This window comes from Danio rerio, chromosome 2, assembly GCF_052040795.2.
Source record: "Danio rerio strain M-AB ecotype USA chromosome 2, GRCz13ab, whole genome shotgun sequence".
Taxonomy (NCBI): Eukaryota; Metazoa; Chordata; class Actinopteri; order Cypriniformes; family Danionidae; genus Danio; species Danio rerio.
In genome coordinates, this window is record NC_141022.1 from 5877501 (window position 1) to 5905387 (window position 27887).

At 35.2% G+C, this 27887-nt stretch overlaps 1 protein-coding gene across 7 annotated transcripts in view; it reads right to left on the reverse strand.

Moving 5' to 3' along the window:
• Positions 1-27195, reverse strand: part of phb2a (prohibitin 2a) — a 33960-nt gene extending 6765 nt beyond the window's left edge. For 4 of the 7 annotated variants that reach the window (XR_015477548.1, XR_015477547.1, XM_087238825.1 and 1 more), the window contains exons 1-10: positions 27122-27173; positions 22136-22265; positions 21852-21936; positions 21259-21338; positions 19464-19648; positions 15743-15872; positions 12907-13010; positions 10276-10353; positions 8702-8778; positions 6517-6573 (exon numbers count right to left, since the gene is read on the reverse strand). Coding sequence is in view for 3 of the 7 variants with exons in the window: in XM_087238825.1 (XP_087094951.1) it covers positions 6555-6573; positions 8702-8778; positions 10276-10353; positions 12907-13010; positions 15743-15872; positions 19464-19648; positions 21259-21338; positions 21852-21936; positions 22136-22265; positions 27122-27142 (909 nt within the window). In the remaining 4 variants the exon portion in view is untranslated. Of the gene's footprint in view, positions 1-5986; positions 6216-6263; positions 6574-8701; positions 8779-10275; positions 10354-12906; positions 13011-15742; positions 15873-19463; positions 19649-21258; positions 21339-21851; positions 21937-22135; positions 22266-27121 lie in introns of those variants that run through there. The other 3 variants (XR_015477546.1, XR_015477545.1, NM_199681.2) reach the window with 3 other exon arrangements.
• Positions 27196-27887: the final 692 nt, after the last annotated feature.

Genomic DNA, 27887 nt, shown 5'->3' on the forward strand with positions numbered 1-27887 from the left:
TTCTTTTCTTCTTTAAATATTTTCCAAATTGTTTAACAGAGAAAGGAAATTTTCACAGTATGTCTGATAATATTTATTCTTCTGGAGAAAGTCTTACTTGTTTTATTTCGGCTAAAGTAAAAGCCGTTATTAATTTTTAAACACCAATTTTTAAGCTTTAAGCTTTATTTTATTAAGCTATAAGCTATATTTAAGCGATAGTAACAGCTATTAATAGCTATATTTAATATTGATACAGTCTACAGAACAAACCATCGTTATACAATAACTTGCCTAATTACCCTAACCTGCCTAGTTAACCTAACTAACCTAGTTAAGCCTTAAATGTCACTTTAAGCTGTATAGAAGTGTCTTGAAAAATATCTAGTCAAAAATTATTTACTGTCATCATGGCAAAGACAAAATAAATCAGTTATTAGAAATGAGTTATTAAAACTATTATGATTAGAAATGTGTTGAAAAAAAATCTGCTCCCTGTTAAACAGAAATTGGAGAAAAAAATAAACAGGGAGGCTAATAATTCTGACGTCAACAGTACAATTCGGCACTAATATTATACTTTCATCTTGATCTGAACACATATTTAAAGGATTTGCAGCAAACTGAACCATGAATTTAAGTCTACTAGTTATGTATAACGTATGCCATTATGATTTCTGCCATTACATAATAACAGTAAACCACTACAATTTTTTTTGTACTGCACTTCTAAAGCTACTTTTAAGCTTCTGACTGCATTTTCAGTCTTGAAGTGTGAAGAGATTTTCAGAAACACAGAGGAAATGACGAGAACTGCCTTTTCCTTTTAAAATGCTGTGTTAAAACTAAAACCCTCTAGAGAAAGTACCCTTAGTAGGTGAACTCCAATACATGTTTCACTTCCCTGCATGCACTCAATAAAATAAGGTTAGCTGTTTGTTCAAACTATCTACTTAAAATGTGTAAAAAACACAATTCTTAAGGTTTTTCTGAGGACAACCTAATTGTTTGATGTTCAATCTACTTACATTTGTAAAAATGATTAGGTTAGCTTAATCGATTTGTGTTGAGACAACATGAAGGCATTGTGTAGAACCCACCCTTTTTAGTGTACATTGATGTTTGTTCAAACTATTTATTTAAAATAAGCTGAAAACAAAATTATTGAGGTTTTTGGGGGGACAACTTTATTGTTTCATGTTCAATCCACTTAAATTTGCTAAAACTAATAAGTTAACTCAATTCCTTTATGTTGACACAAATTGATTGTGTGGAACTCAACATTTATTTTTACATTGTAGCTTTACGCTCAAATGTAATTACAGCTCATATAAGGTTAACACGTTTATAACTTTAATATGAAGTAGATCAAATCTGTATCAGTAAGGCTGGTTTATACTTCTGCCTTAAGAGATGGCTTTGACCCATGGTGCATGCCCTGCGCGGAGTCGTGCATTTATACTTCTGCATGCTGTTTTTGTTGCTCTGCAATAACACTTCCAAAACGCTAGCTGGCAGTGTGGTTTTCCTGTTACCCTGTCTCAAGTTTCTGTGCTGGTGTTTTTTTTTTATTTTTTTTTAATGCTACCTTAATATACAAGTGAATCATTAAGAGGTTGGAGCCGGCGGATGTGCAACAACTTTAATCATAAGGTAAACAGAAAACAAGTTTCCAACTAGAGCTCCTTCACAGGAATCATCATTTGTAAACACTCGCTCTATCGGGCTCATGGCTCAACAACGGCCACATTCATCACAGTTACCCAAGCCGACCAATCACAGAGCGATACGCATTGTTGCGACGTGTAGTTACATTTTTTGAGAGGTGCGTGTCAGTGTCAGACACTGCGAGAACTATGCGACTGGCTGACAGTGGAGCATACGTGTGCGCTTGATGCAGAAGTATAAATCAGCTTTTATCAGGCTTGTGTCTCCACTGCCCAGTGGTACCCTATTGGTAGACGTGGTGTACGACAAAGTAGCAGTCGACGTCATTCTTGCTTGAAGTTCACATATTGTATGAGAAGCACTTCTTGCTAAAATGCTATATATGCATAAATATACAAAAATATTGGTCACACTTTATAATAAGGTTCATTAGTTAATGTTTAGTAATGCATTTACTAACATGAACAAACAATGAACAATACATTTACTACTGTATTTGTTCATGTTAGTAAACGTTAGTTAATGAAAATACAGTAGTTCATTGTTAGTTCATGTTAACTCACGGTGCATTAACTAATGTAAACAAGCATGGACTTGGATGTTATTAATGCATTAGTAAATGTTCAATTATGATTATTAAATGCTGTACAAGTGTTGTTCATGATTAGTTCATGTTAGTAAATGCATTAACTAATGAACCTTATTGTAAAGTGTTACCAAAATATTTATGCATAAATAAACATTAATTACTAAGGATTTGAATATAGTTGCAGATCAATGATAATGCGAAATAGCCTACGTCAGCGATTATATACAATAAATAAATAAATAAAAAATTTTTGGACACACAGAGACTTAGTCTCTTAAATGTTACCACTTACAAATAAAAAAAATACCCAAAACATACATTTAGGTCTTATTTGGGTTCGATACAAACCCAAATCGTACGATACCCAACAATATGATACAGTCAGTATCAAGCCTTCACCACCACCCGTCAACATCTTGTTAGAAAGTAATTTCGTCATTAAGAGTTCATAATAGTCCAAAAGGTGATGATAATAGTTAAACATGGCAGTTTGTTCATCTTTTAGGTTGCTGAAAGAATCATTTGCTCGTTTCTGAAAGGATCGAATGTCAGAAGCACTTCAATAATCACGCGCACATTATTATTATGAGCGAAAGTTCGCCATTTCAAATACAGATGCGCAGCTTTTAGATGGCCTCATAAACAACAACAGGACACAACCGGTTCTGTTCGTCGTGTGTGGTTGTTCATCAAGATGACGACAAGGTTTGTTTGAGCTCAGGTTGACCTCGTTATTACATGTATATATTATCACGGTGTAATGTCTCGGCTGTGTTTTTAAAAATGGCGTTCCTTAGTTTTCATTCTCCTAGCTTATGCACGCGCTAGTGACGTTTCTCTGTAAACCAATAGCATTCAGCTGCACATCTCGCTCCACCTTTTGGTACTCTTTTAGTTGTGCTACCCTTTGGAAAAGGTTAAAAAAAACAGTACAGTACAGTTGCTTTTGGTGTCTTTTAAAAGTGAAAACAGAAATAAAAGCATCCCGACCTGTACCGTACCAACAATGACTCTGTATATTGAAATACAGAAATGAAAATGTAAATCGGCTGAATTTAAGCTAATTTAAATGAGCAATTTTTTCAACTTAATTTGTTTAAATTCAGCCCATATAAATCATTAGCAACCACTTATCTTAAAAATGTATGCTAAAAACACACAAAATCTTAAAATCCAGCTCACAAATGACTAAGCAAATACTTCAAGTGTGCATTTCTGCAGCTCGGCAAGGACGCCGCAGACAAACTGCAGAGCATCACGACTTTGAAGTGGGATGTAGGTCACACACACATATCTCTAGCATGAGTGCACAGTTGCAAACGTTGTGCTAACACTGCTCATAAGCTGCAGTAGCAAATGACTGCAGTGCAGGATGGAGGAGGGAAAAAAAAGCCATGCATGAAAAAAAGGCATGATCTAAGAACATCACTTTCAGAAATAGCACCGAAAGCTGCTCATAGGTGCACTGTGCTATAGGTAACTAAGATCAAGTCTAGTGTCCTGGCCAACTGCCACAGTGAATGGCCCAGATCTGTACTGCCAGCATGAGGTCAGCGTTTCCATGGAGAGGGGGACCAGCTGAGTGCTAATCTGCTGTTGTTTATGCATCGGAAGAGGAAAGGAGGGGCAGCAGAGGATTGTGGGAAGGGAAGGTGGGGGTGACAGATCCCTGCTCGGCTCACATTTGCATATTAGAGCCTCGTGCTGCAGCAGAACAAACCGGAAACAGTTCAGGATCGCTCGCAGAAAAGGAGGTCGAGACAATGGTACGGTAAATAAACACTAAAACTGCAGTAACAAAAGGTGTCATAGGCGGGCTACAAGACAAATAAAAAGAAACCACCCATTAATCACTGGTTTTTCCGCATTCAATACCAGTGGATTCTATAGGCTTGGGTAAAAATGGAGGTGAGTGCAAAACTTCATTGGCTCCACCCATTCAGTACTCTCCTCCTCCACCAGCACCACATGAATATTACCAATGGGATAATGCATTAAGCCCCTTCAAACCCCTCACGAAGAGCTCTTACTCTAATCCAGTGAGTGTCACTAAAGACCCTGTTTCCTGAGGATCAGATTGTAATGTATTTGAGTGTTTTAGTGTTGTAGACACGTTTATGCGAGCACAAAAGTCCATTTCTCTGCATTAGGACTCTGTTTATCGCCCTTGGTTTGTGAAGGATATTGCCTAATAGGAACTAGTGGCTTTGTATTTGGCGCCACCCACTGACTGAACATCCTCTTTACTGAAAATCAAAGTCTTTCCGCTGAGCTGCTCATGACGCTATTTATAGCTTTAAACATTACCTAGTGGAGCAACCTGAGAAGTGGCCAGTTTGAGGACAACATTACAAATGTATTAAACAGAGGACAACGGAAGTATTCTGAAAATACGCATTTTGGAAATTTAGTTATGAAATAAAAATACAAGAATTTGATATCAGTGATGGTTCACACAGAAAAGAAGGTGCAGTTAATTTTTACTTGCACTCAAGTGGTTCCAAACCCTTAAGAGTTTCTTCATTCTGTTGAACACTAAAGTAAATACACTACCTGACAACAGACTTGCCGCCTAAGTTTAAGGAACAACAAATAAGATCTTGATTTCTAGTTGATCATTTGGTATCAGAAGAGGCTTATATGAAAGGCAAAGGCCTCTAGATTACGTTTATTTTACCAAAATAAAATATGATCATGCCTTGATTTTTAATTATTTCATTAGGACAGTAAGGTCTGACTTTGCTTAGATAAAAGTCTTGTCACTTAACAGAAATAATGTCCAGTATAGAATATAAAGTCATGCTGCATTGGAAACAGAATGAATATTGTGTATGACTCTGAGCTTGGAGGACTGCATCCATACATCTCTGCAAATCACTTATTAATAAAGTCATCTGGAATGGCAAAGAAAGCCTTCTTGCAGGACTCCCAGAGCTCATCAAGATTCTTTGGATTCATCTTTAATGCGTCCTCCATCTTACCCCAGACATGCTCAATAATGTTCATGTCTGGTGACTGGGCTGGCCAATCCTGGAGCACCTTGACCTCTCTGAACTCAGGAACTTTGATGTGGAGGCTGAAGTATTAGGAGAGCTATCCTGCTGAAGAATTTGCCCTCTCCTGTGGTTTGTAATGTAATGGGCAGCACAAATGTCTTGATACCTCAGGCTGTTGATGTTGCCATCCACTCTGCAGATTTCTCGCACACTCCTTTAGTGAATGTAAGCCCAAACCATGATTTTTCCTTTACCAAACTTGACTGAATTCTGTGAGAATCTTGGGTCTTGGGTGATGATTGGGATGCAGCTCAACAGATGATTCATCAGAAAAATCGACCTTCTGACACTTTTCAAATAAACAAGTTATTATTAAGCGATTGTTTGTTACAACTGGGATAGACGGCAAAGCTTTTGTCAGGTAGTGTATATAGAAGAATGAAAACCTGTAACCATGGACTTCCATAATACGGAAAACAAATACTATGAAAGTCAATGTTTACAGGTTTTCAAAATATCTTATTTTGTGTTAATTAGAACAAATTCAGGTTTGAAACAAGTGAATATATCAATAAACTACTCATAATCTCAAATAATTATGCTTACAATTTAAATTATAACATATTTTTTGTTTAAATACGAAATTAACTTTCCATTAATAATAATAAACAAATAATTTATGAATTAGCCCAGAGTAAGGCTAAAATGCTAAATGTGATTGTCAATGCTGAATAAAATGAAAATCCCCCACAAATTGTCACGAAAACACATTATTTAATCAACATTACTGCAAGTATTTGTCTACAAACACATTACAAAGTTGAACCCAAAATCTGAAAATGTAGATAAATTTTAATGGTTATAATAATAATAAACCATGGGCAAAAAAATGTGATAATGTTCTGTAAACAACTAATCAGCAGCTGTTTAACTGTATGGCCTGGTCAATAACATGTTTAGATAGTGTATAAATGAATGACTGGGTATATATATATATATATATATATATATATATATATATATATATATATATATATATATATATATATTGCAAGCACTATTAGTTAACCCACTTGTTCTGAAGCTGGATTTACCGAAATTGAGTTTGAAAGAGCTGCTGAATGACAAACAAGTGCATGTACATGTATATGATGTGAATCTGTAAGGCTGCCCGGCCCGTGTCTGATCTGAGCCCCCAGCAGAAAACTGCACTGAGTAGAGACTCTGCTCACAGTCTGTTGAAGAAGAGGGCATAAACATAGTGGCTCAGCAAACACTGCTTACATATGGAATGCATATGTTCTTCATGGATGATGCTCTTCTCATTTCCCCAGTGACAGGCTGCCAGGGAAGACAAATGCAGGTATTAGCGCAGAGAGAATGGACATGCTAACATATGGACATCCAAATAAACAAAAAAAAAAATAGTTCAGGACTTAAAGCTGCAGTATGTAAGTTTTGCCTCTTTGTCACCATCTATGTTTGAAATGTGTAAGTGCATTTAAGTGTCGAAGCAAACTCTTGACGTGTTTTTTTCATGCGGTCAATAATGACTTGAAGGTGATCGCTCTGAGATAATGACAGCTGTTTCCATCATTATCAACAGATTAGATTGAAATTGAATTTAAACTGAATTTTTTTGCATAGTTAAGTAAAAACTGATTAACTAAGCTATGCAAAAACAGTTAAAATTGAAATTCGGTTTAATCAATAAATAATGACATTTAGATACTTGTTCTGCGATAAAGACAGCTGTTTTCGTCTTTTTGTAAACTAAGCTATGCAAAAACACATTTAAATTTGATTTCAGTTTAATCGGTCAATAATGACACCAAAATAATCGTTCCTCAATAATGACAGCTGTTTTCGGCACTTTTTACCAAATTTAAACTATTTTTTTTACACAGCTTATAAACTAAGCTTCACAAAAAAGGGTTTAAATTTGAATTTGGTTAAATCATTTAATGACATTGAGATACTTGTTCTGCGATAACGACAGCTGTTTTTGTCATTATTGATTGATTAAACCGAACAAGATTTTTTTTTTTTTTTTTGCATAGCTTATCACTTTTTAGTAAACTAAGCTAAGCAAAAGCGGTTTAAATTTGAATTCGGTTTAATTGATCAATAATGACATCCAGATAGTCCTTCTGAAATAATGACTGCTGTTTTCATCATTATTGACCAATTAAACCGAATTAGAATGTAAACAATTATTTTGCATAGATTATCAGTTTTAAATTAACCATGCTACGTAAAAAACGGTTAATTTTTATTCGGTTTAATCGGTCAAATTTGACATCAAGATAACTTTTACAATACAATGACCGCTGTTCTCGTCACTATTGACCAATGAAACAATTTAAATAGAGATTTTTTTGCATAGCTTATCAGCTTTTAATATACTAAGCTACGCAAAAAAACGGTTTAAATTTTAAAAACATTTAATCGGTCAACGGTGACATCGAGATAATTGTTCCATGATAATGACAGCTGTTTTTGTTATTATTGACCGTTTAAACCGAATTCAAATTTAAACATTTTTTTGCATAGCTTATCAGTTTTAAGTAAACTAAGCTACGCAAAAAAAGCTATTTAAATTTCAATTGGGTTAAATCGATCAATAATGACATCAAGATAACCTTCCTGCGATATTTGACAGCTGTTTTTGTCATTATTGACAGATTAAATCGATTTAGAATTTATGCAATTTATTATAGCTTATCAGTTTTTAGTAAACTAAGCTACACAAAAATGTTTTACAATTGAATTAATTTAATCGGTCTATAATGACATTGTGATAATAGTTCTGCGATAACATCGGTTTTCGTCATTGACCAATTAAACCGAATTGGATTTTAAACAGATTTTCTTGCTAAGTTTTAGTGTGTAGTAAATTTTGCTCCATCTAATTGCACATGCTGTAGGATAGAACCAGCTTTACTGACAAAAAGAGCATGAAATTCGCCTCTATTAAAAATCACCCAGCTCTAAAGGCAAGTTCAAACCAGTGTTGGGCAGTAGCGTCGCTACTATTAGTAATGCTACTAACTTAACTACATTTCTCAGTAGCGTGGCTACATTCCAAGTCAAATAGCTTTTCAGTAGCGCAGCTACTTTTGCAAAGTAGCTTTTAGCTTAGCTTGCTACATTTGCCTGGGAGTAGCTTTTAGTGTAGGTAGGCTACATTTTAATTAGTGTAACTAATAGGTAAACTCACTACATTTTCCAAGTAGCTTGCCCAACCCTGGTGCAAACAAACATACACAACAATGCCAGAGGTGATAGTATTGCTGCGGTGTGCTTCATATTACAACCTAAATCAGAGATATCTCAAAATATGTGAAACTAGTCTTAGACTCTTTTCACTGCTCTCAGATCAGAAAACGACACACTTAATGAGGAAACCTTCCTGTTTGTAAGTGCAGCCGGGAATGCGAGATGTAACAAACACTGGCTAGGATCTTACTTGTTAAAGGAGCTGTCCTGGAGGTTCAGAACCAGGCTGTCTGCACTTAGGTACACCTTGTTCTGAGAAGCTGCCACCTGGTGATAAGATACACGCAGATTCTGAGTAAAGGGCTTTGCTTTAACATAAATAGCATAACAGCATCCTATATACTGAAGAAACAGTTAAGACAGAGATGCACAGTAACAAAGCTCCATGATCCTACTCATTTTCAGCAGGAAACCTCGGGCGACATGAGTGAAAGTGACTGTTGCAGAGAGCATGTGGGAGTGTGAAGAGGCACAAAGCAAAGTGTAACTCAGAAATGAGCATCATTTTTGAGTGAAAACCAATAGGAGTAAAGAGTGTGTTAGTGGAACTTGTTATCATTCACCTTTCAAGCACATATCAGCAATTCCAGAGCTATGGATGTGACTTTTGCAGTAAACTTGAAACAAATTCACAGTGAACGTACATGTTTAACAGTACATTGAATTATTTGTTTTTATATAAATTTATAAATAGGAAATGTCTCAATTTGTGAATGTGTTTAATGTTTTGGATACACAAAACAGATTCACAAATTGACACATTTCGTATTTATGAATTTAAAATAACATTAAACAAACATGCGTTATGGATCTGACCAAATAAGTATGCAAGTTTATATCACACTTTGTAAAAATGAATTAAACTGCAAAACACAAATGAACTAACACTAATTAAAAGGATAAGAGTTGTCTCCCTGTAGACGAACATAGATTTTGTTTTACATTTATTAGGAAAAAGCTTCAATATGGATGTGACATCTATCCTCTATGGATGCGACAGATGGTATATTGTTTTTTTAAGTTGCATACAAGAGTTAAGATCACAAGATAATCAAGTCGTGATCACGACAAAATGAGAGAATTTTTTTTTTTTTTTGTGGGCCTCTTAGGACTTCCGTACATGCATGCTATTTCAAAACTTTTTACTTTGGATGCGATAAATTAATTAATTGTGATTAATATTTTCCCAGTACTAATATAGGTATAAAAAAAAATAATAAAAACAAAAAAATTGCAGTAAATCGAAATATTGCAGATTTTTTCAATACTGTGCAGCTTCACTACCAAATAATCGATGCCACAAATTTTAAACTCGACCCATGTCCAAGACAAGTTTTGGTTTCAAACCGGTTTAAATGGGTGAATTTAAAAAAAAACAGTTGCATTGCCTTGCCTTAATGGTCATCAGCATCTTAAAGTTTTTAATATTTAGAAAAAAAATGCATGTACATTTATATGTATTTACATATGTTTTAGATCATCTTTGTATGCGAGTTGTTTGTAATGCAGTGCAAGGGGGCAGGAGTGTAAATTTGACATTGTTCTCTTTTCTAGTTCCCATTATTAGTCTCACACAATTTTTTTCCTTTTTCTTTTATTATTGTAAAAAAAATACAAATTTCACTCTCTCATTGACTGCACTCCAAGTTTATTGTAAATGTAAAAAAGATCCAGTATATGAACATCTGTTAATAATAATAATAATAATAATAATAATAATATTGTAAAATCCAACCAGTGAGTTTTGCCTGAATTGTAACTTACCGTTTTGGCAATATTTTGTGCTGCTCTGATGCGTCTGAGTTTCAGGTAACCCGGGTTCTTCGTAACAGCTTGACCCAACTAGAGTGCACAAACACACACAATAAAAACAAGTCACTCTGTACCCTTGGCTGGCCCCTTTGTTTGCCGTCAGCAGACAGCCATTGACCTGTGGCCCATTTTAGAAACAGAATTGCATCATATCAGCAGGAAAGAGTCCAACTGCAAAGTCATTTCTGAAGACACGGTTAGTGTAAACGCTGAAACATATAGTTGAATCCAGAATTATTAGCCCTCCTGAATATTTTTCCCCAATTTCTATTTAACAGAAAGAAGATTTTTTTAAAACACATTTCTACACAGTTTTAATAACTTATTTCTAATAACCGATTTCTTTTATCTTTGTCATGATGACAGTACATAATGTTTGACTAGATATTTTTCAAATACAGTGGTCTCTCGCTGTAACGTGGTTCACCTTTCGCGGATTTTTTTAGAACAATTTAACATGTTTTTTTTTTTTTTTTTACAGCGCATTGTTTTTTGCATCCTGACTGGCTGTAGACCACAGTCAATCAATCTCCTCCGTGTCTCCTGTACAGTAAAGAATGCGTTCAGATAGCCAAATTAACATAAATCTTTGATCGCTAGCAGAGTGAGTTCCGACAAGGATGCAAAAAAAAAAAAATTGTAAGATCATCGTAAAGGGGGCCGCACACCAGACGCGCTGCACCACGCAGCGCCATGTATTTTAGAATTGTAAACATAGGATTATATCAGGATACACACACCGGTGCCACAAGTTGGCGGCTGTCTGCGGTGCTCAGCTACAACTAAGGACACTGTTTTTATTTCTGCCGCACCACACAGCGCATCTGAATAATCCTTTTAAATAATATGTGAATGTGCACGTGCGGATCCAGTGTGCAACCTCCTTAAGGATGGAGTCTGCTTTGGCTTTGTGGATCAGTGACTGCAGGAAAAAAATATTATGCTGGATGCCATCATTTCACACAAAAAAGCTAAAAAGCTTTAGCAACCTTTTGCTGACAGCGATGAACGTTTGCGCCTGACAACACATTTTGATCTTTGGTGTTCTTCTATAATACTGGACTTAATTTCCAAGGAAAGTTTGAACTTTAAGAGTGTTTAAACAAGAGAAAACTGTGAAAATGTTATGTCTGTCTGAGAAAAGTTTATAGAGTGTGTAGTGAGAGGTTTTACAGCCTTAAAACATGTAGAATAATTCTGAAAATTGGTTATTTTTAGAATGCAACTGCAAAATACCAGTGTATAGCCACACAGTAGGACCATTATAAATACTCAAACTACTGTAATTGAGTGGTTTTTCTCAGGAATTGTAATTTACCGAGTAGTTTTATAAATGTGTACTTTTACTTTCCCTTGAGTACATTTTTAGTGCAGTATTGGTACTTTTACTCCACTACTTTCCTTCAACCTGCAGCCACTACTTCATTTTTTTCTTGTCTATAGGGATTAGAAAAATCAGTCCTGAGATTCCCGTCCAATCAAATCGCACATAGGTAAATTGCATCATAATAATAACTACCTCAAGACATGGGCGATTTATAAATGCAGCAAACTGTTTGGAAGCATTAAAAAGTGTCCAAGAAGATGTTCAAAATCTTTACACACATTGACCCAGAGACTGTTTAGATGCATGTCACTGATGAGAAGATGACGGATGTTTACTGTATGATGACGAATATTGCCTTAAACACCCAGCAGGCATAAGATGTCACCATGATGTCAGACTGACATTGTACCCTAACGTCATGGAGAAGTTGCATTTTGTTTGGAAATAAAAATAGTGTTGACGTCAGAACCATTGTCCAAAGCTCAACCTAAAATCAACCGAAAATCAAGGTCTAATGATGTTACAGCTTGATGTTGTGTGGACATTACCACTATGACGTCTATCAGATGTTGGATTTTGGTTGCGATACCTGACGAATAAGTGTCAGTATTTGACGTCAATATGACGTTGGTTTAAGATGTTGGCTCAATGTTGGGTTTTGGCCACTTTGTAACAACCTAAAATCAACGTCATTTGACATCGTTATTGGACATCAAAACAACATTGTACTTAGACGCTGGCTAGACTTGAATTTTGGTCACCTGACAAATAAGACTTTCTCCAGAAGAAAACACATTATATGAAATACTGTGAGAAATTCCTTGCTCTGTCAAACATATACTGGAAAATATTTGAAAAAGAATAAAAAAACTCGAAGAGCGAATCATTTTGACTTCAATTGTAGCTCATTTACATCAACATCAAACTACAAATCACAAACCAAAGTGTGTTTTGGTTGCTGATAGCTTGTTGAGAATGAGTGCTCAAAACTCAACCGACTGACGGTGGCTTAATTAGCACAGAAGCAGCACTCGTTAATTATATTCGATAATTGCAGTCATTTACCACTCACAGATCCAGAGCATAATAACAGCGAATAATAATTATATGAAACCAAGTGTTTGTGGACGCAAACAGTGCGTCTGGGATGTAACCACGGAAACGCCTTACAGTGTGAATGAAAGCGAGAGATGGTTTCAGTGATGGTCAACGTGTTTGTTTGTTGAATGGGTATGAAATCAGCGGCGTCAACATACCATTTTAGCAGCCTCAGCTTCACCTTCAGCCTGGATAATCTTCTGTCTCTGGTCCTGCTTGGCCTTCTCTACGAAGAACTGAGCCCTCTGCGCCTCCTGCTGGGCTACAGATCAACAAGAGACACGTTATTTAGGAGAAAAAGCTCTCACAATGGGACAGCAGTTGGCATTACTCTCCATCATCAGTCCCACCAAACATCTGTTCATTTTCTAAAAGATGAAAATAATTATGTTTAGTTCTTAAAGAAACAGTGCTGTGCAAGTAGTGTGGTTTAGGTAAATGGAAAATATTGACTAATTAAAACAAATTAGAGAATGACAAGAGTGCCCTCTAGTGGACACACACTGGGAAATACCAGTGATAAATAAACACGTTAGTATTGGTGGATTACAAGGACTCTCCATAGGCATATTGTCGTTTATACAGTAAAACAAACACTTATTATAGAGACCTACTCCACCCTTTACCCTAAACTCTCAGGAAATCTGTATCAATTCAAATGTCCTCATTAAGCATGCGCTGTTTTGATTTATGGAGGACACAGTAAACCTACTTAATCGAGGCATACCCATGTCATTAATCAAATTTCTGTCCTTGCAAACCACCACAACCAGTCCACACACACCTGTGAAATTTTATTTAATTTAAATATTTCCCATGTGCTCTTTAAAAAAAAAGATATATTTTTTACCATTTTATTCCATGTTTTAATAACTAATGTGTCTTTGCCATGATGATAGTACGTAATGTTTAACTCGTTATTTAAATATTTTAAGTTTATTAAAACATTGCTTACATTATTTCAGCAAAAGTGATAGAAATAAGACTTATTCCAGAAAATAAAAATAAATAAAAAGAATATAATAAACAGAAGGGCATTTACTATACATATGCACATACATACATATGCATCCATATACACATACATACATATGCATCCATATACACATACATACATATGCATCCATATACACATACATACACATACATACATATGCATCCATATACACATACATACATATGCATCCATATACACATACATACATATGCATCCATATACACATACATACATATGCATCCATAAATATATATATATTATGCTACTAATTTTTATATAAAATAGTAGCATTTAAGCAATAATAAAATGGTAAACTTATACAAAATGGTCACTTTGTCTTAATTTAAAAACTTGACCAAACAAGAAGAAACTTTCAACATTATTTATTATATACATACACAGTGCTCAGCGTATACACCCCTCACAAATATATCAATTAAATTCGGATTTTTAATAGGAAGATTTACAATATTATATTTGTTAATATACATTAGATTAATCAGTACTGAGGCCAAATCTGAAGGTAATCTAAAAAAATAAACTTACGATAACTCCAATTGTTCTATCATTTTTTTAAGCTCCCTGTAACAGGGGAACCCAATCCTGTTCCTGCAGATCTACATTCCTGCAGAGTTCAGCTCCAACCCTGATAAAAACAACTACACCAACTAAAGCTGCGGTCACACTGGGCTTTTCCTCCCATGGACATCTATTCATACGCACGCGAATGCGTCAGACCGGAAACGTAAGGTCATGCGTCGTTTCACAGGTGGCTGCGGCACAAACTTCAAACTTGGTGAACCCTGACCTGCGAAATTGCAACACTTGACTGTGTGAGACCAATCGAGGATCAAAACATGACCTCTCTGGACAGAAATTTCAAGAACATTTTTTTTATGTCTACATATACATGGTAAATATTAAGAAAAGCAATGACGTCACAAGTTTTCTTTCTTTTTTTTTTATTGAACACAAAAAATATAATTTAATACCACCTATATTACTGAAACAAGTGAAGTGTGAGTAAATAGTGAGTACATTTTAATCTGAGTAAACTGTCCCTTTATGGCTTGTGACTGTGTGAACATTTCAATATTTCACATATTAAAACATCCAATTACAAGAAAGTTTTTGTAACTTTAATAAAGATGTAATAATATACAATGAAGACGATGCAGTGTTGATTATTCATTATCTGTACCCGAGTAGTGAATACCTGAAAACTAGAATTCACTTTTGTCTGTACTATATTTTATTTATCTATGCTGCTTGTAATTTATTTGTTATCTATTATTCAAGATTCACTCCCAAACAAAATCCCCCCAATCTATCCAAATAAACCGGTTAAATCATCTGGTGAAATTGTATTCACATAGCAATCGCAAAAAAAAGTCCTCGGTCACAACTTAAACTGAAAGGAGATAGAGCTTTGCAGTCGCTGCTGCACGTTTGTGGAACCAGCTGCCACCGGACATTACGAGTGCTTCTTCTTTCTCTATTTTTAAGTCTAGACTTAAGACACATTTTTATTCTAATGCCTTCCCAAGCTTTTAATCTTTATTGTGCTTTGTTGCAGTAATACTATTATTCCTATTTTTACTTTTATTGTTATTTTACTGTTGTAGAATATGAGCTATTGTTTTGTTTAGCACTTTGGTCAGTGCCAAACTAAAGTTAAATGTGCTTTAAAGATAAACTTTACTTACTTACTTACAATATATATCACAGAAATACAAAATAACGTCAGATTTTGTCAGATGTCAGATTTTTTTCAATACCCCATGAGCCCTAATTCAACTATACAGATATTTGTTCAACTAATTTCCATGACTTTTCCAAAACTTTGTGGGTTTTTCTGTTTTTCCAAAACTTTTCCAGGCCTAAAACATGCCCTGTTAAAATTTCATGACTTTTCCAGGTTTTCCATGACTGTATGAACCATGTTATATACACTGTGTTTCTGATTACACAAGACATATTTCCGCAGTAGTACCTACCGACTTGTTTGGCCTCCACAGCAGCTGTGTATTCTTTGCTGAAGCTGAGCTCAGTGATAGCCACGTCATCCAGGATGATGTTAAAGTCTTTAGCCCTCTCGATCAGATCTCGCCTTATGAGCAGTGACACCTGGCCACCAAAATAAAACAACAAACTCATTTCACTAAGCTGATTTTCCCGGTAACTGAGCACATTATTCATACCAGGAGTCGTCATTCAGACACAATGAAGTCTAAAAGTTAAAACGGCACAAGTTTGTGTAAAAATCAACCATCATTTGACAATATTTCAAAGAGCTTCACAGCACCATCAAGAATATGATGAAATAGTTATACAATGTTTTAATTTAAAATTAATTTATAGACTTGAGACCAAAAAAGAAGAAACTTCGACATTGTTTATTTTATTCAGTTAGTCTCAGCTGTCATTTTGAAGCATTAGAATAAATAACAACTCTGTGACTAAATGTCTGAGCTCCTTACCGTCTGCTAAGAGTTAATCATTGCTGTCTCAAACCAGGCTTAGGCCTAAGAAGCTACTGAATCTGATGGCGTTTAGGTCAAAGGACACGGGGCGAAGGTGAGTGTGAAAGTTCAGACTGGCTAAAATAGAATGCAAATTAAAAATGCTGTATGTGAGTTTTCGACTCTTCTAAAACATAAAAATACTATAAAATTTTCAGAAACATGCTAAGTGGACATACTTGTTTGTCTGAAAAATGATGCTAATGTCAGATATTCTCCTTTAAAAATAAGCATTCTGTGTCAAAACATCTGTCTTTGCTTTGGTCTCTATAACCGGCCCACTGCCAGATTACCCAATTATATTTCATCACCCTGGTTGTCTTGGTAAAAAATACAGTGCATTTAATTTTAAGTCATTTAGGCGGTCTTACTATAAGCGGGAGCGGACAAAAATGCCTCCGAAATGAGACACAGATTCAGAGTCATAAAATTCCACATGAGGAGGTTATTTAGCAAAAAATATAAGTTTACACATGTAAACATTAGCAGGCATCGCCAGGCATGCTTGCTCCTGTTGGGGTCATTAATCTGGCAAACAAGAAAAAAAAAACACTTTCCAATATTTTGAATTCGGACTGCAATGGCTAGTTCAACCACTAGGTGTCAATCCTACAAACTGCACTGTAATGCACAAAAATTGGCTAGGGCTGAAAGTTTTAATCAAACAATATGATTTAATCGATTACAAAAAAATTATTGATTAAATTTGTAGTAATCAATGCTTTAAGAAAAATACATATAATCATAGAAAATAGCAAATGGAAATTCAATAGCAATACAAGTTTATTTTGCAACAATGTAATATATATATATATATATATATATATATATATATATATATATATATATATATATATATATATATATATATATATAAATAAACACACACACAATTGTTCTGTCTGGTTCTTGAATCTGATGCCATGCAACATTCTGACAGTAAAAGCACTCGTAAAACCTCTTCACCCTTGTGCATTACTCCGCCCACATACAGCAACCATCAAAAGACACTCTATAGTTTGACAAATATTGCAGCTGCAGGACAACATAATGTACTTTTGAGGCTTTGTAGGTGAAAATGCAGTTATTTAAATTGCAACAATGCCCTTTATTTATAAGGATAGTGCTTATTTTCAAATATTGCTAATTTCTGAGAGAGAGAATTAGCCTGTCATTGATCAGACCAAAGACAGTTGACGATGTCCATCAACAGACACCACATAAGCACTTAAAGGAGAGGGGAATAACCCAGCGTAATTTTAAACTATAGCTGATCAAATCATTATAAAACTGGTAAGTGGCTTTCCAAGTCAATCTCTCTCTTTTGGATGTTGTAGTGCTGTATTTATACCGTAATAATTGTAGTGTGCTAAGTGTGAGATGGGACTCATCTTAAAGTCTTAAAACCGGATATGTAACCGGCCTCCTGTTTTTGCTACTGCAGATTAGTTCACTAAACAGAAAGAAAGAAAAAATGCCCGCATGTGTTTAATGTTTTTCCGTATCACAAACACAATTTGTAGTAATCAATGCCTTAAGAAAAATACATATAATCATAGAAAATATTCATCACTTCTTGTTTGTATAATGTTAATTTGATTAGCTTTAGTACACTAATGTAATTTTACATTAGCAAATTTTCAATAGCAATACAAGTTTATTTTGCAACATATATATGTAAATGTGTATGTACTATATATATATATATATATATATATATATATATATATATATATATATATATATATAAATAAACGCACACAATTGTTCTGTCTGGTTCTTGAATCTGATTGGCTGATAGCCGTGCAATATTCTGCCAGTAAAAGAACTCGTCTAGCCTCTTCACCCTTGTGTATTACTCCGCCCACATACAGCAACAAGCAAAGGACACTCTACAGTTTGACAATATTGCAGCTGTTGGACAACATTATGTACTTTTAAGGCTTTTTAGGTAAGAATGTAGTTGTTTAGATTTAAACTATGCAGTTTATTTCTAAGGATAGTGCCTATTTTAAAATATTTATAATTTTTGAGAAACAGCGCGTCAGCGGCCATTAGCCTGTCATTGATCAGACCAAAGACAGTTGACGATGTCCATCAACAGACACCACATAAGCACTTAAAGGAGAGGGGAATAACCCAGCATAATTTTAAACTACAGCTGATCAAATCATTATAAAACTGGTAAGTGGCTTTCCAAGTCAATCTCTCTTTTTTGGATGTTGTAGTGCTGTATTTATACCGTAATAATTGTAGTGTGTTAAGTGTGAGATGGGACTCATCTTAAAGTCTTAAAACCGGATATGTAACCGGTCTCCTGTTTTCGCTACAGCAGATTAGTTCACTAAACAGAAAGAAAAAAAAAATGCCCGCATGTGTTTGATGTTTTTCCATATCACAAACACAACATTAATCTAGTAGTGATTGCGTTGCTTTGGTTTTTTGGGGTTAATTATTGTGATCTCCCAATGGCAGCAAAGAAATACTAGGAAATCTCTGTAGACTGATGACATTTCATGGGGTTCAGCATTGTAATCTGTCGGCAAAATCACATGTATTGTCATCAATTTAAACATTAAGCAAGATAATCATTCAAACACTAGCTCTCTCCGTGTTTGATTATCTTTTGTATACACAATTATGCCATCGAACTGTTGTATAAACGCAATATCACACTCGTAGCAGTGCGATGTGACTATATCGTACAATGCATGCCTCCCAACAGTACCGATATACAGCTACATCGCAATGCTACACGTATAACATATTCATATATGTGATTGGCTTTTATAGACTTTTACCTGCTCCATTGCATTTCAGTCAAAAGATCTTTAAAGAAAATGGTAAAAGGTTATCCGATGAATCGATCGAATACAGTGGTAGATTAATAAATTATTGAAATAATAAATAACCCGCTGTGGTGCCGTGTCGCTTTTTATAGGCTGTCTGTGGCGACTAGGCATATTGAATCGCTATACATTTTACATTCTTCCTTGGCCCAATATATACCTGCTATATGTATAGAAAAATGCTAATATGATTATTATTAATAATAAGTAATATATAATAATTATTAATATATAATAATAAAAAACACTATCAGTAGTTGGCAAATATATTGGGTGCATTTATTTCCAGTTCTGACTCAGAAAGAGTCACCACAAACCTCACCGCATGTCACTGCTCCAGACTGTACCTGAGCTCTCTGTGTGATCAGCTGGGAGGCGTTAAACTTGGCCACGACGCTCTTGAGCACTTCGTTGACGATGGAAGGAAGCACACGCTCATCGTAGTCCTTCCCCAGCTGCTGGTACATGATTGGCAATTGGGAGGCAACCGGGCGAGACAACACACGTAGACCAATGTTTACCATCTGAAGATCTGCGATGGGCAGAAGACAAAAGTGTATCGACTTTCAAGTGTTGACAAAATAATTAACAGAATAAAATCTTTTGTTTAAAGTCATTTCTTTTGAAATATATTGAAGGATATGTGCAGATAAGGGCAACGCGATGGCTCAGTGGTTAGCACTGTCATCTCACAGCAAGGTCACTGGTTTGAGTCCCAGCTAGGCCAGTTGGTATTTCATGTATTTCATTTCATTTCATGTTCTCCTTGTGTTGGCGTGGGTTTACGTCGGGTGCTCCGTTTTCCCCCACACAGGATATGCGCTATAGGTGAACTGAATAAACTAAATTGGCCGTAGTGTATGTTTGTGCATCCGAGCATGTATGGGTGTATCCCAGTACTGGGTTGCAGCTTTAAGGGTTTCCGCTGTGTAAAACGTATGCTGGATAAGTTGGAAATTCATTCCACTGTGGTGACCCCTGATGAATAAAGGGACTAAGCCGAAAAATTTATCAATGAAAAGATGAGTGTAGAATGTGTAGATAACAATATTCTGGGGGAAATTAGTTATTTCTTTTGGGAAAATTATCAGAATACTGGTGAAACTTTTAAAAGGTAAAGCTCTGGCAGACATAAAAAAAAGTTAGTGAAAGTGTTATTGATGAAGGTAATGGATAAATCAAGTGACACAGGCTTTTGGGACTTTATCGTGTAAATGTTTAACATGCAAATAAAATGCAGGGTTGGGTATCGTTTGGGGTTATTTCGATACTGGTGCTAAATCGATACTTTTAAAACAATACCGGTGCCAAAACAAAATTATTTGACAAAATATTTATATTTTAATCATTATAATTGATAACAATATCAATATAATACAATTGATAACAATATAATAAAGTTATTATAATTAATAACAATAAAGATATATATTTATAATAAGTTTAGAGTAAACATCAATTCATATTTTATATATTAGAATATACTCTTGTAAAGCATCTGCTGCATGTTGGTGTGTCAGAATCCTTGCTTGCAAAATATAGCCATACTTCAGAATGCTTAGTTCAAGCAAATTAGATATATGCGATCATGCATGTTGATGAAGGGAGTCGCTCACCGCATGCATCGTACTTTGCCTTGTATAAGCAACAAGAACAAACGCCTGACATCGCTGACGGTGTCCGTATACCTCAAAACGGTTTAGTATTAAATATTTAGAGATGGTGTGACACAACGCATACTAGAGTGTGCCTTTGATGCACCCCTTGATGCTTCTTACGTTCTTGTCGCAGCACTAGTGGCACTGGAATTAGGCCCCGAAATTCATACTTCACTTCCTAATCTGCAATTGCCTCTCTGAATATCACACTAACTGTACCCAAAAAAAAAATAAAAATAAATACTACTAATACTTTCCTTCTTAGACTTTACAGACCTGAAACTTGCCTACAGCACTTATTCATTGTTGCTCTTAGTTGTGTAAGTTGCTTCCTTGTCCTCATTTGTAAGTCGCTTTGGATAAAAGCGTCTGCTAAATGACTAAATGTAAATAGGCTGGTTCGGTGCAAACCGGTTACAAACGTGCCATAATGGCATCGGGTTTCGGTACCCGACCCTAATAAAATGTCAGCATGAATTGTTACCTTTGCTTCCAGTGAGAGAGGAAATCTTCCTGGGCCTGGCTCGGATATCATAGATAATAGGATACTGGAACCACGGCATCCTAAATGTAAGAAAGACTTCTTAAAGAGGAGTTTATTGCAAAATTGACATCACTTGCTCATGTTGTTCTGATATTTCTCATATTGTTTTTCTTTCTTGTAAACAATAAAAAAAAAAATGTTACAGTAGAAAGCATGCCTGAAATGCTTTTTTGTTTTATTTAAAATGGTCAACAATACAAATCCCAAATATATCAAAAGTCATATAATAACTCGCATTTTTGATTACTAATATGCTTTTAAACAGTTAAAAATACTTAATAGGATTTATGAGCTGATGGGAAAATTTAATTGTGGACACTACATGGACTTATTTTATCACTTGTTTGTATTTGTTTGTATTTACAAGAAAACAAGAAACTGTCAAATATCATCTCCTATATATTTACAAACAGAAAAATGGTGGTATCAAATTAAGAACATGCTAAAATAAACGTTGCCATCAAATGTTACTGTACCACTATTATAATGAAAGATAATGGCTTGTACAGTGCAAGTGGTTGCTAGTGATGTACCTGAAGTGCAATCCTTCTGCAAGTACAGTGTCCATCTGCATCCCTCCGATTCTGCTGAAGATAACGGCTCTCTGACCACCCTCCACTACACGGAACATAATTAGTTTTTAAAATCAAAACAAAGCGTAGATATTCTTATTAATTTTGGGGTAAAATGTATTATTTGATTGCCACTGAATTGTGAGTAAATGGTGAGAAAATGTTTATTTTTGGGCGAACTATCCCTTTAAAACAGCCCCTCATTTCTGCGTAATCCTCCTTTATCATTCAGCATGGTGATTTACCTGTATATGTGGCTTCTTTGACCCCATAGGCGAGGGCTCCAGCTCCAATGAGCAGCTTCACACCCAAACCAGCGCCTCGAGGACCAGAGCCCATTCTGCTGGCAATCTGCCTGAGCTGCTGCAAAAAATTCTGACACAAACACAAATATAATTGCACTCTAGAAATACAGTATTTCCCCCTAGCATTACGTTATTGGGATTTTATAACACGCATGTCATATATTTGCAAAATATTTAATACAAGTTATTATTTTAAAGATTGTCTTGAGCATCTGATTTTTTTCTCATTGCTGACGTGCTTCCATTTTCTCTATCTCATTCAAGGTGACTTCATGCGAGGTATTGTTTTATAAGTAAAACAGTGTAAATAAGTACAAGTAAAAAGGCAGGTTATTTTACCAGCGATGAGGAACAATAATGGTAGCCTATTACATATTTTAAAGAAAATATCTTGATATTAAAACGTAAACAAGCTGGACCACAACAGATCCTATCAATGTCATAACAAATGCTCAAAAAATGTAGCCTAGTTTACAGCAAGCGACACGTTTTTAGTGAGATTGTGTCGTCTGTCATTTACAGTAGGCATACGTTATTTTTACTAAAGAAGATATATTATCGAGTTTATGATTGTCGGAACTATAGAAATTGTATTATGTTTAAAAAAAAAAAAAAACGGCATAGTAACGGATCGGATCTGTATTGTTGGGCTGCTCGATTATGGGAAAAATCATAATCACGATTATTTTGGTCATAATTGTACTCACGATTACTCAAAACGATTATCAGTTGAAGTCAAAATTATTCTCCCATCTGTGAATTTATTTTTATATATAAATATTTCCCAAATTATGTTTAACAGAGGATTTTTTACAGCATTTCCAATAATATTTTTTCTTCTGGAGAAAGGCTTATTTGTTTTATTTCAGCTACAATAAAAGCAGGTTTAAATATTTTAAAATCTATTTTAATAGCTCGATATTATTAGTCCCCTCAAGCAATATTTATTTTTGATTGTCTGCAGAAGAAACTACTGTTATACAATGAACTGCCTATTTACCCTAATTAAGCCTTTGAATGTGACTTTAAGCTGAATATTAGCACTTAAATAAAAAATCTAGTAAATATAATGTGCTGTCATCATAGCAAAAATAAAATAAATCAGTTATTAGAAATGAGTAATTAAATATGTTATGTTTAAACTGTGCTTTAAGCATCTTCACTGTATTTTTGATTTTATTATTAATTAATAATAAAAACAGTCGGCAACAGCAGGTGTATCGGACGCTGTCACTAAGAATAGTGCGGCTCTGATATGGTTTCTCTTTCACGTGTCTTTTGATTCTCAACTTGTTAGTTTATTACATAAATGAGGGTTAATATGAATAATCACTAAACACTGCGCTCTGAAACAAATGTGCATGTATTTAACCATTAAAGCGCTCACATTAAGATGGCGTTAGATGTGTGTTCTGCTGTCTGAGGCTAAGCGCGGCGCGCGCAAGCAAACACACACACACACACTACCTGTCCAAGGCTAAGCGCGGTGAGCACACACATAACAGCCCATGCTCTTTCGCGCTTTTAAAAATATGAATGATGCGCATCCCGTGCTGCAAAAGTTACATTACAGCACATGCTTTTAGTCATTTTCACGTGGAACTGAGCTTTGCAGAGCCACATGAGTACAACTGGAAAGGGGGCGGTATGTGATGGAATAATCGTTTATCTCGATTAATGGTTTTTCATAATCGTTAAAAGCCAAAATCGAAATCAGATTTTCAATTAATTACACAGCCCTACTGTATTGGTCGATACTCAAGAGTTTTTGGTATCGGGATCAGTTACAAAAAAAATGGTATCGGTGCATCCCTAAACTATGGTTGAGCTTCCTTCATGGCACCTAAAATCCAGAATTTGTGCAAACTAGACAAACTAGCTTCATAGTACAGGCCCTGGGTCTGTGGTTTGTTCAAACAAAATAGCCTCATGTTATTTATCATATTTACATGGCGGCATGTCATTTCTGGCTGCTCTCTGCATGATTGCATGGTGAAATTAGGGCTGCTTGATTATGGGAAAATTGTTATCATGATTATTTTAGCAGTGATCCACACAACCAAAACGTTTTTATATATACAGTGCTCAGCAGAAATGAGCACACCCCTCACAGACCTCTCTTTTAAATATTTTTTTCTATATATTTGTGCATATTCATTAGATTAGTCAGTACCAAAGCTGAAACTAGAAATATTCTAAGATAAATAATAAAAATTTAAGAGAACAGTCCAAAAATGAGCAAGGCCAAATAATAAAAAATCTAATAAAAAGGACAAATCAAACGAAACAAACCAGGGTTCAATGCTAAGGATTTTTTCTACTGGTCTGATCGGGCCAGTGGTTCAGATTTTTACTTGCCCTGCCAAAATTTTCACTGGCCCCACCAAAAAAAAGGGAAGTTAATAGCTATTTTTAGCCACATATTTTAAATAAAGTGTCAAAAATAAAGTCTGTAGAATTTCAATACTTTAAAAAAATGTAAATAAAAGTGTTATGCAAGCAAAAAGAGCAGGATGGAAAATGTGGGGGTATTTTATTGCGGTTTGAAATTATTTAACAAAAGGTGGCTGACTTGTCAAACTGACGGAAAACTGTGCAAAGCATCACTTCATTTTTATTTTGTCGTGTTGTTCCCACGTAAATGTCTACTTTCAAGAAGTTAGAAACAGACATTTTCTTTTAGCCTTATAATTTGATGTTGCCGCCATGTTGCTGTTTCTTTGCTGTACTGATTGTTACCAGGTTACGGAAAAAAATAGCATGCTCAATCAGATAAGAGGAACCGGAAAGCAATATAGTGTTTACGACATCACTGAGAAGGTAGTGTTTAAAGACTTAAAACAAACTTAAAATGCACGCAATTGACAAATAGTCAGACAAATTAAATGTAAGTGACAAGGCAGCACTATCCCAGTCGGGCCAGTAATGATCCTGTCTACTGTCCCAAGTGTCTCTCACGCTGGCCCTGGGCCACCGGGCAGTCCTTATTGTTGAGCCCTGCAAACATAAGTTAAATTTTGTGGTCTGTAATTATTTATTCTACTTATTTTTGCAATAACTTGTTTGAATTTAGTGGCGCAGTGAGTAGCACTGTCGTATCAGCAAAAAGGTCAATGGTTCAAGCCCCAGCTGGGTGAGTTGGCATTTCTGTGTGGAGTTTGCATGTTCCCCCCTTGTCCGCGTGGGTTTCCTTTGGGTGCTCCATTTTACCTCACAAGTCCGAAGACATGCGCTTTAGGTGAATTGGATAAGCTAAATTGTCCATTGTGTATGCGTGTATGTCCTGGTCCTCCAGGTTGGGGGTTGAGTGTTGGGCTAATGACACACCTCGTAGAAATTACATGTTGATGGTGCAGCTAAATAACTACTTCGATAAACGGCCCCGGGAGTAGAGAGTAAAGATGTTAAGTGGCCATACTTATATTTGAATCAATTAAACTATTTAAATAAAACCAAAAATATAGCCAATACATTTCTGCTAGTTTGCTATTATTGGCTATATTCACTGAAAACTCGATACTAATATTCATTTTTAAAAGGGGGTGTACTCATTAAGCATTTAAAGTGAGTGAAATACTCTGTAATGTCAGCACACATATTGTTTAACCTATGCTTATTATACTATCATGGACAATGAATATATTAAACCCCTACTAATGATCCCTTCCTCAGTCTTTCATATTATACAGTTTGAAGTATTTTTTATAATAATACACACAATATAGCACCATGAGGCCTATTTAAATAGCACAATCATACTTTCAGATATATAGAAAATAATAATAACAATAATAATTCCATACATTTATAAAGAAAACTTGCTATCACATGTTCTACATGCCTGATACTCCTACTACATACAATGCGTGAACATTATGTTTAAAGGCACTTAACCGAGTGAAAGAGACAAATATATAATACTGGAAACTGTTGACATCAGAGATGCCCAAACTAGGGGCGAGGGGCCAAAGTTGGGACATGGTAACCTATGATTTATCTCGCCATCCCACTTGAAAAGAGGAGAATGATGGAGAGGTTGGAATCGTCATTTTAAATGTAATGTTATCTTTTATTTGTTTGTTTTATTGATAAGCTACAAAAAAAAAGAAGAAGAAAGGTTTACTGAAATTAAATGTTTTAATTTTGTTTAATATGTACTGTCAGGCCACAGATAAGGCAAAGGCAGATTCTGCTTGTGTATTCAGCACTGAACTAGAATATGTTTGTTTTTATTGCAATAAATTATCATTAAAAATTGATACTGCATTGGTTAATGTGATTCAAAGTAATGTTTTCTATTTATTTTGAAACATTATGAAATGAAGTAGTTCGGTATATTTATGTTCGACTCAAGATAATTTGGCCATTCGTACAAAAAAGTTTGAGCACCCCTGGTTTACATCAAATACTTAAACAACCAGGCTGAATTAAATTTGATTAGTAGACTTTCGTAGTATCATAAATAAAAGGAAAGCTTCTATTAAAGCTCTTTAAAATGTTATTGGTGATATCTGTGCAGTCCAGTGAATAAATAAATGTGGCATAATGATGTGTCAAGCGATCCAAATATATCTAACTGACCTTGTATAGGACAGATGAGGGGGCTCAAGTTCAAGGTATTGTTATTGATTAACCACATAAATATTATTACAAGATGTTAGAATGAGCAATATCATAATTGTTAGTTTTAATGTGTGAAGGTCACGCATTTAAAGTTAAACAATATTGCATCATAGTGACATAACTGAACCCTGCATGAAGCTAGCACACTGCTAGCATAGCTGTACGCCATACAAGAACAAACATACGCAGCTAAGTGCAAACTACTGCACACCGGCTACTTAAAATGCAGCTATCAAATGCAAACAAAACGTTAATTCACTTGTTTAATGCGTTATGTATATTTTAAGATATGAAGTAACTTACTCCGGGATCTTTGCTCGCCATGCTGTCCTTCTACCGACTGGACGTCACTTGTGACAGTCCGACCACGTGGTTGTGCACTTCAAAGCCTATGCCGTGGCATTATGGGAGTTGTATTGTATGAGTTTATGAGTCCTTGAACGCGTCAAGAGGTGGCAGTAGAACTTTTGTAAAGGTAAGTTGAAGCTCTCAGTCGGGCTAGCGTTGGAACAGCTTCCTTCTGTCTTTTAAAGGGCACCTATTATGCAAAAATCACTATTATAAAAGGCTTAAACACATGTTTGTGGCAACAGTCTGTGAATATAACCAGCCTCCAATGGTAAACATTAATTAATTTGATTCTTTATAATCACACTTGATAAAAAAAGTCTGCAGAAACACTTTGATTGACATTCTCAAAGTGAAATCCAAATATGAACTTGTATGACATATATGTAATCTGCTTATATGACTATATATCAGATGTCTATGTGGGAATATGGTCAGGGGAGAAATGATCATGATCAAATAAGCCTGGTTTCTCTCAAGGTTTTTTATTCACTTTCAATTCAATTGGTGAAGTTTCTTTGATTTGGCTTGTTTGGTTTTGGGACTTGTGGAGATGCGCATCGATGGATTTGCTCTACAGTGTTTGGACTTTCAGCAGTGAAAATTAAACCACACTGAACTGAGCTACAACTCTCAAATCTGGAAAGACACAGTTTTAATTTACTAGAACTTCTATGTTAAGCTGCTTCGACACAATCTTGTAAACGCTCTATATAGAAAT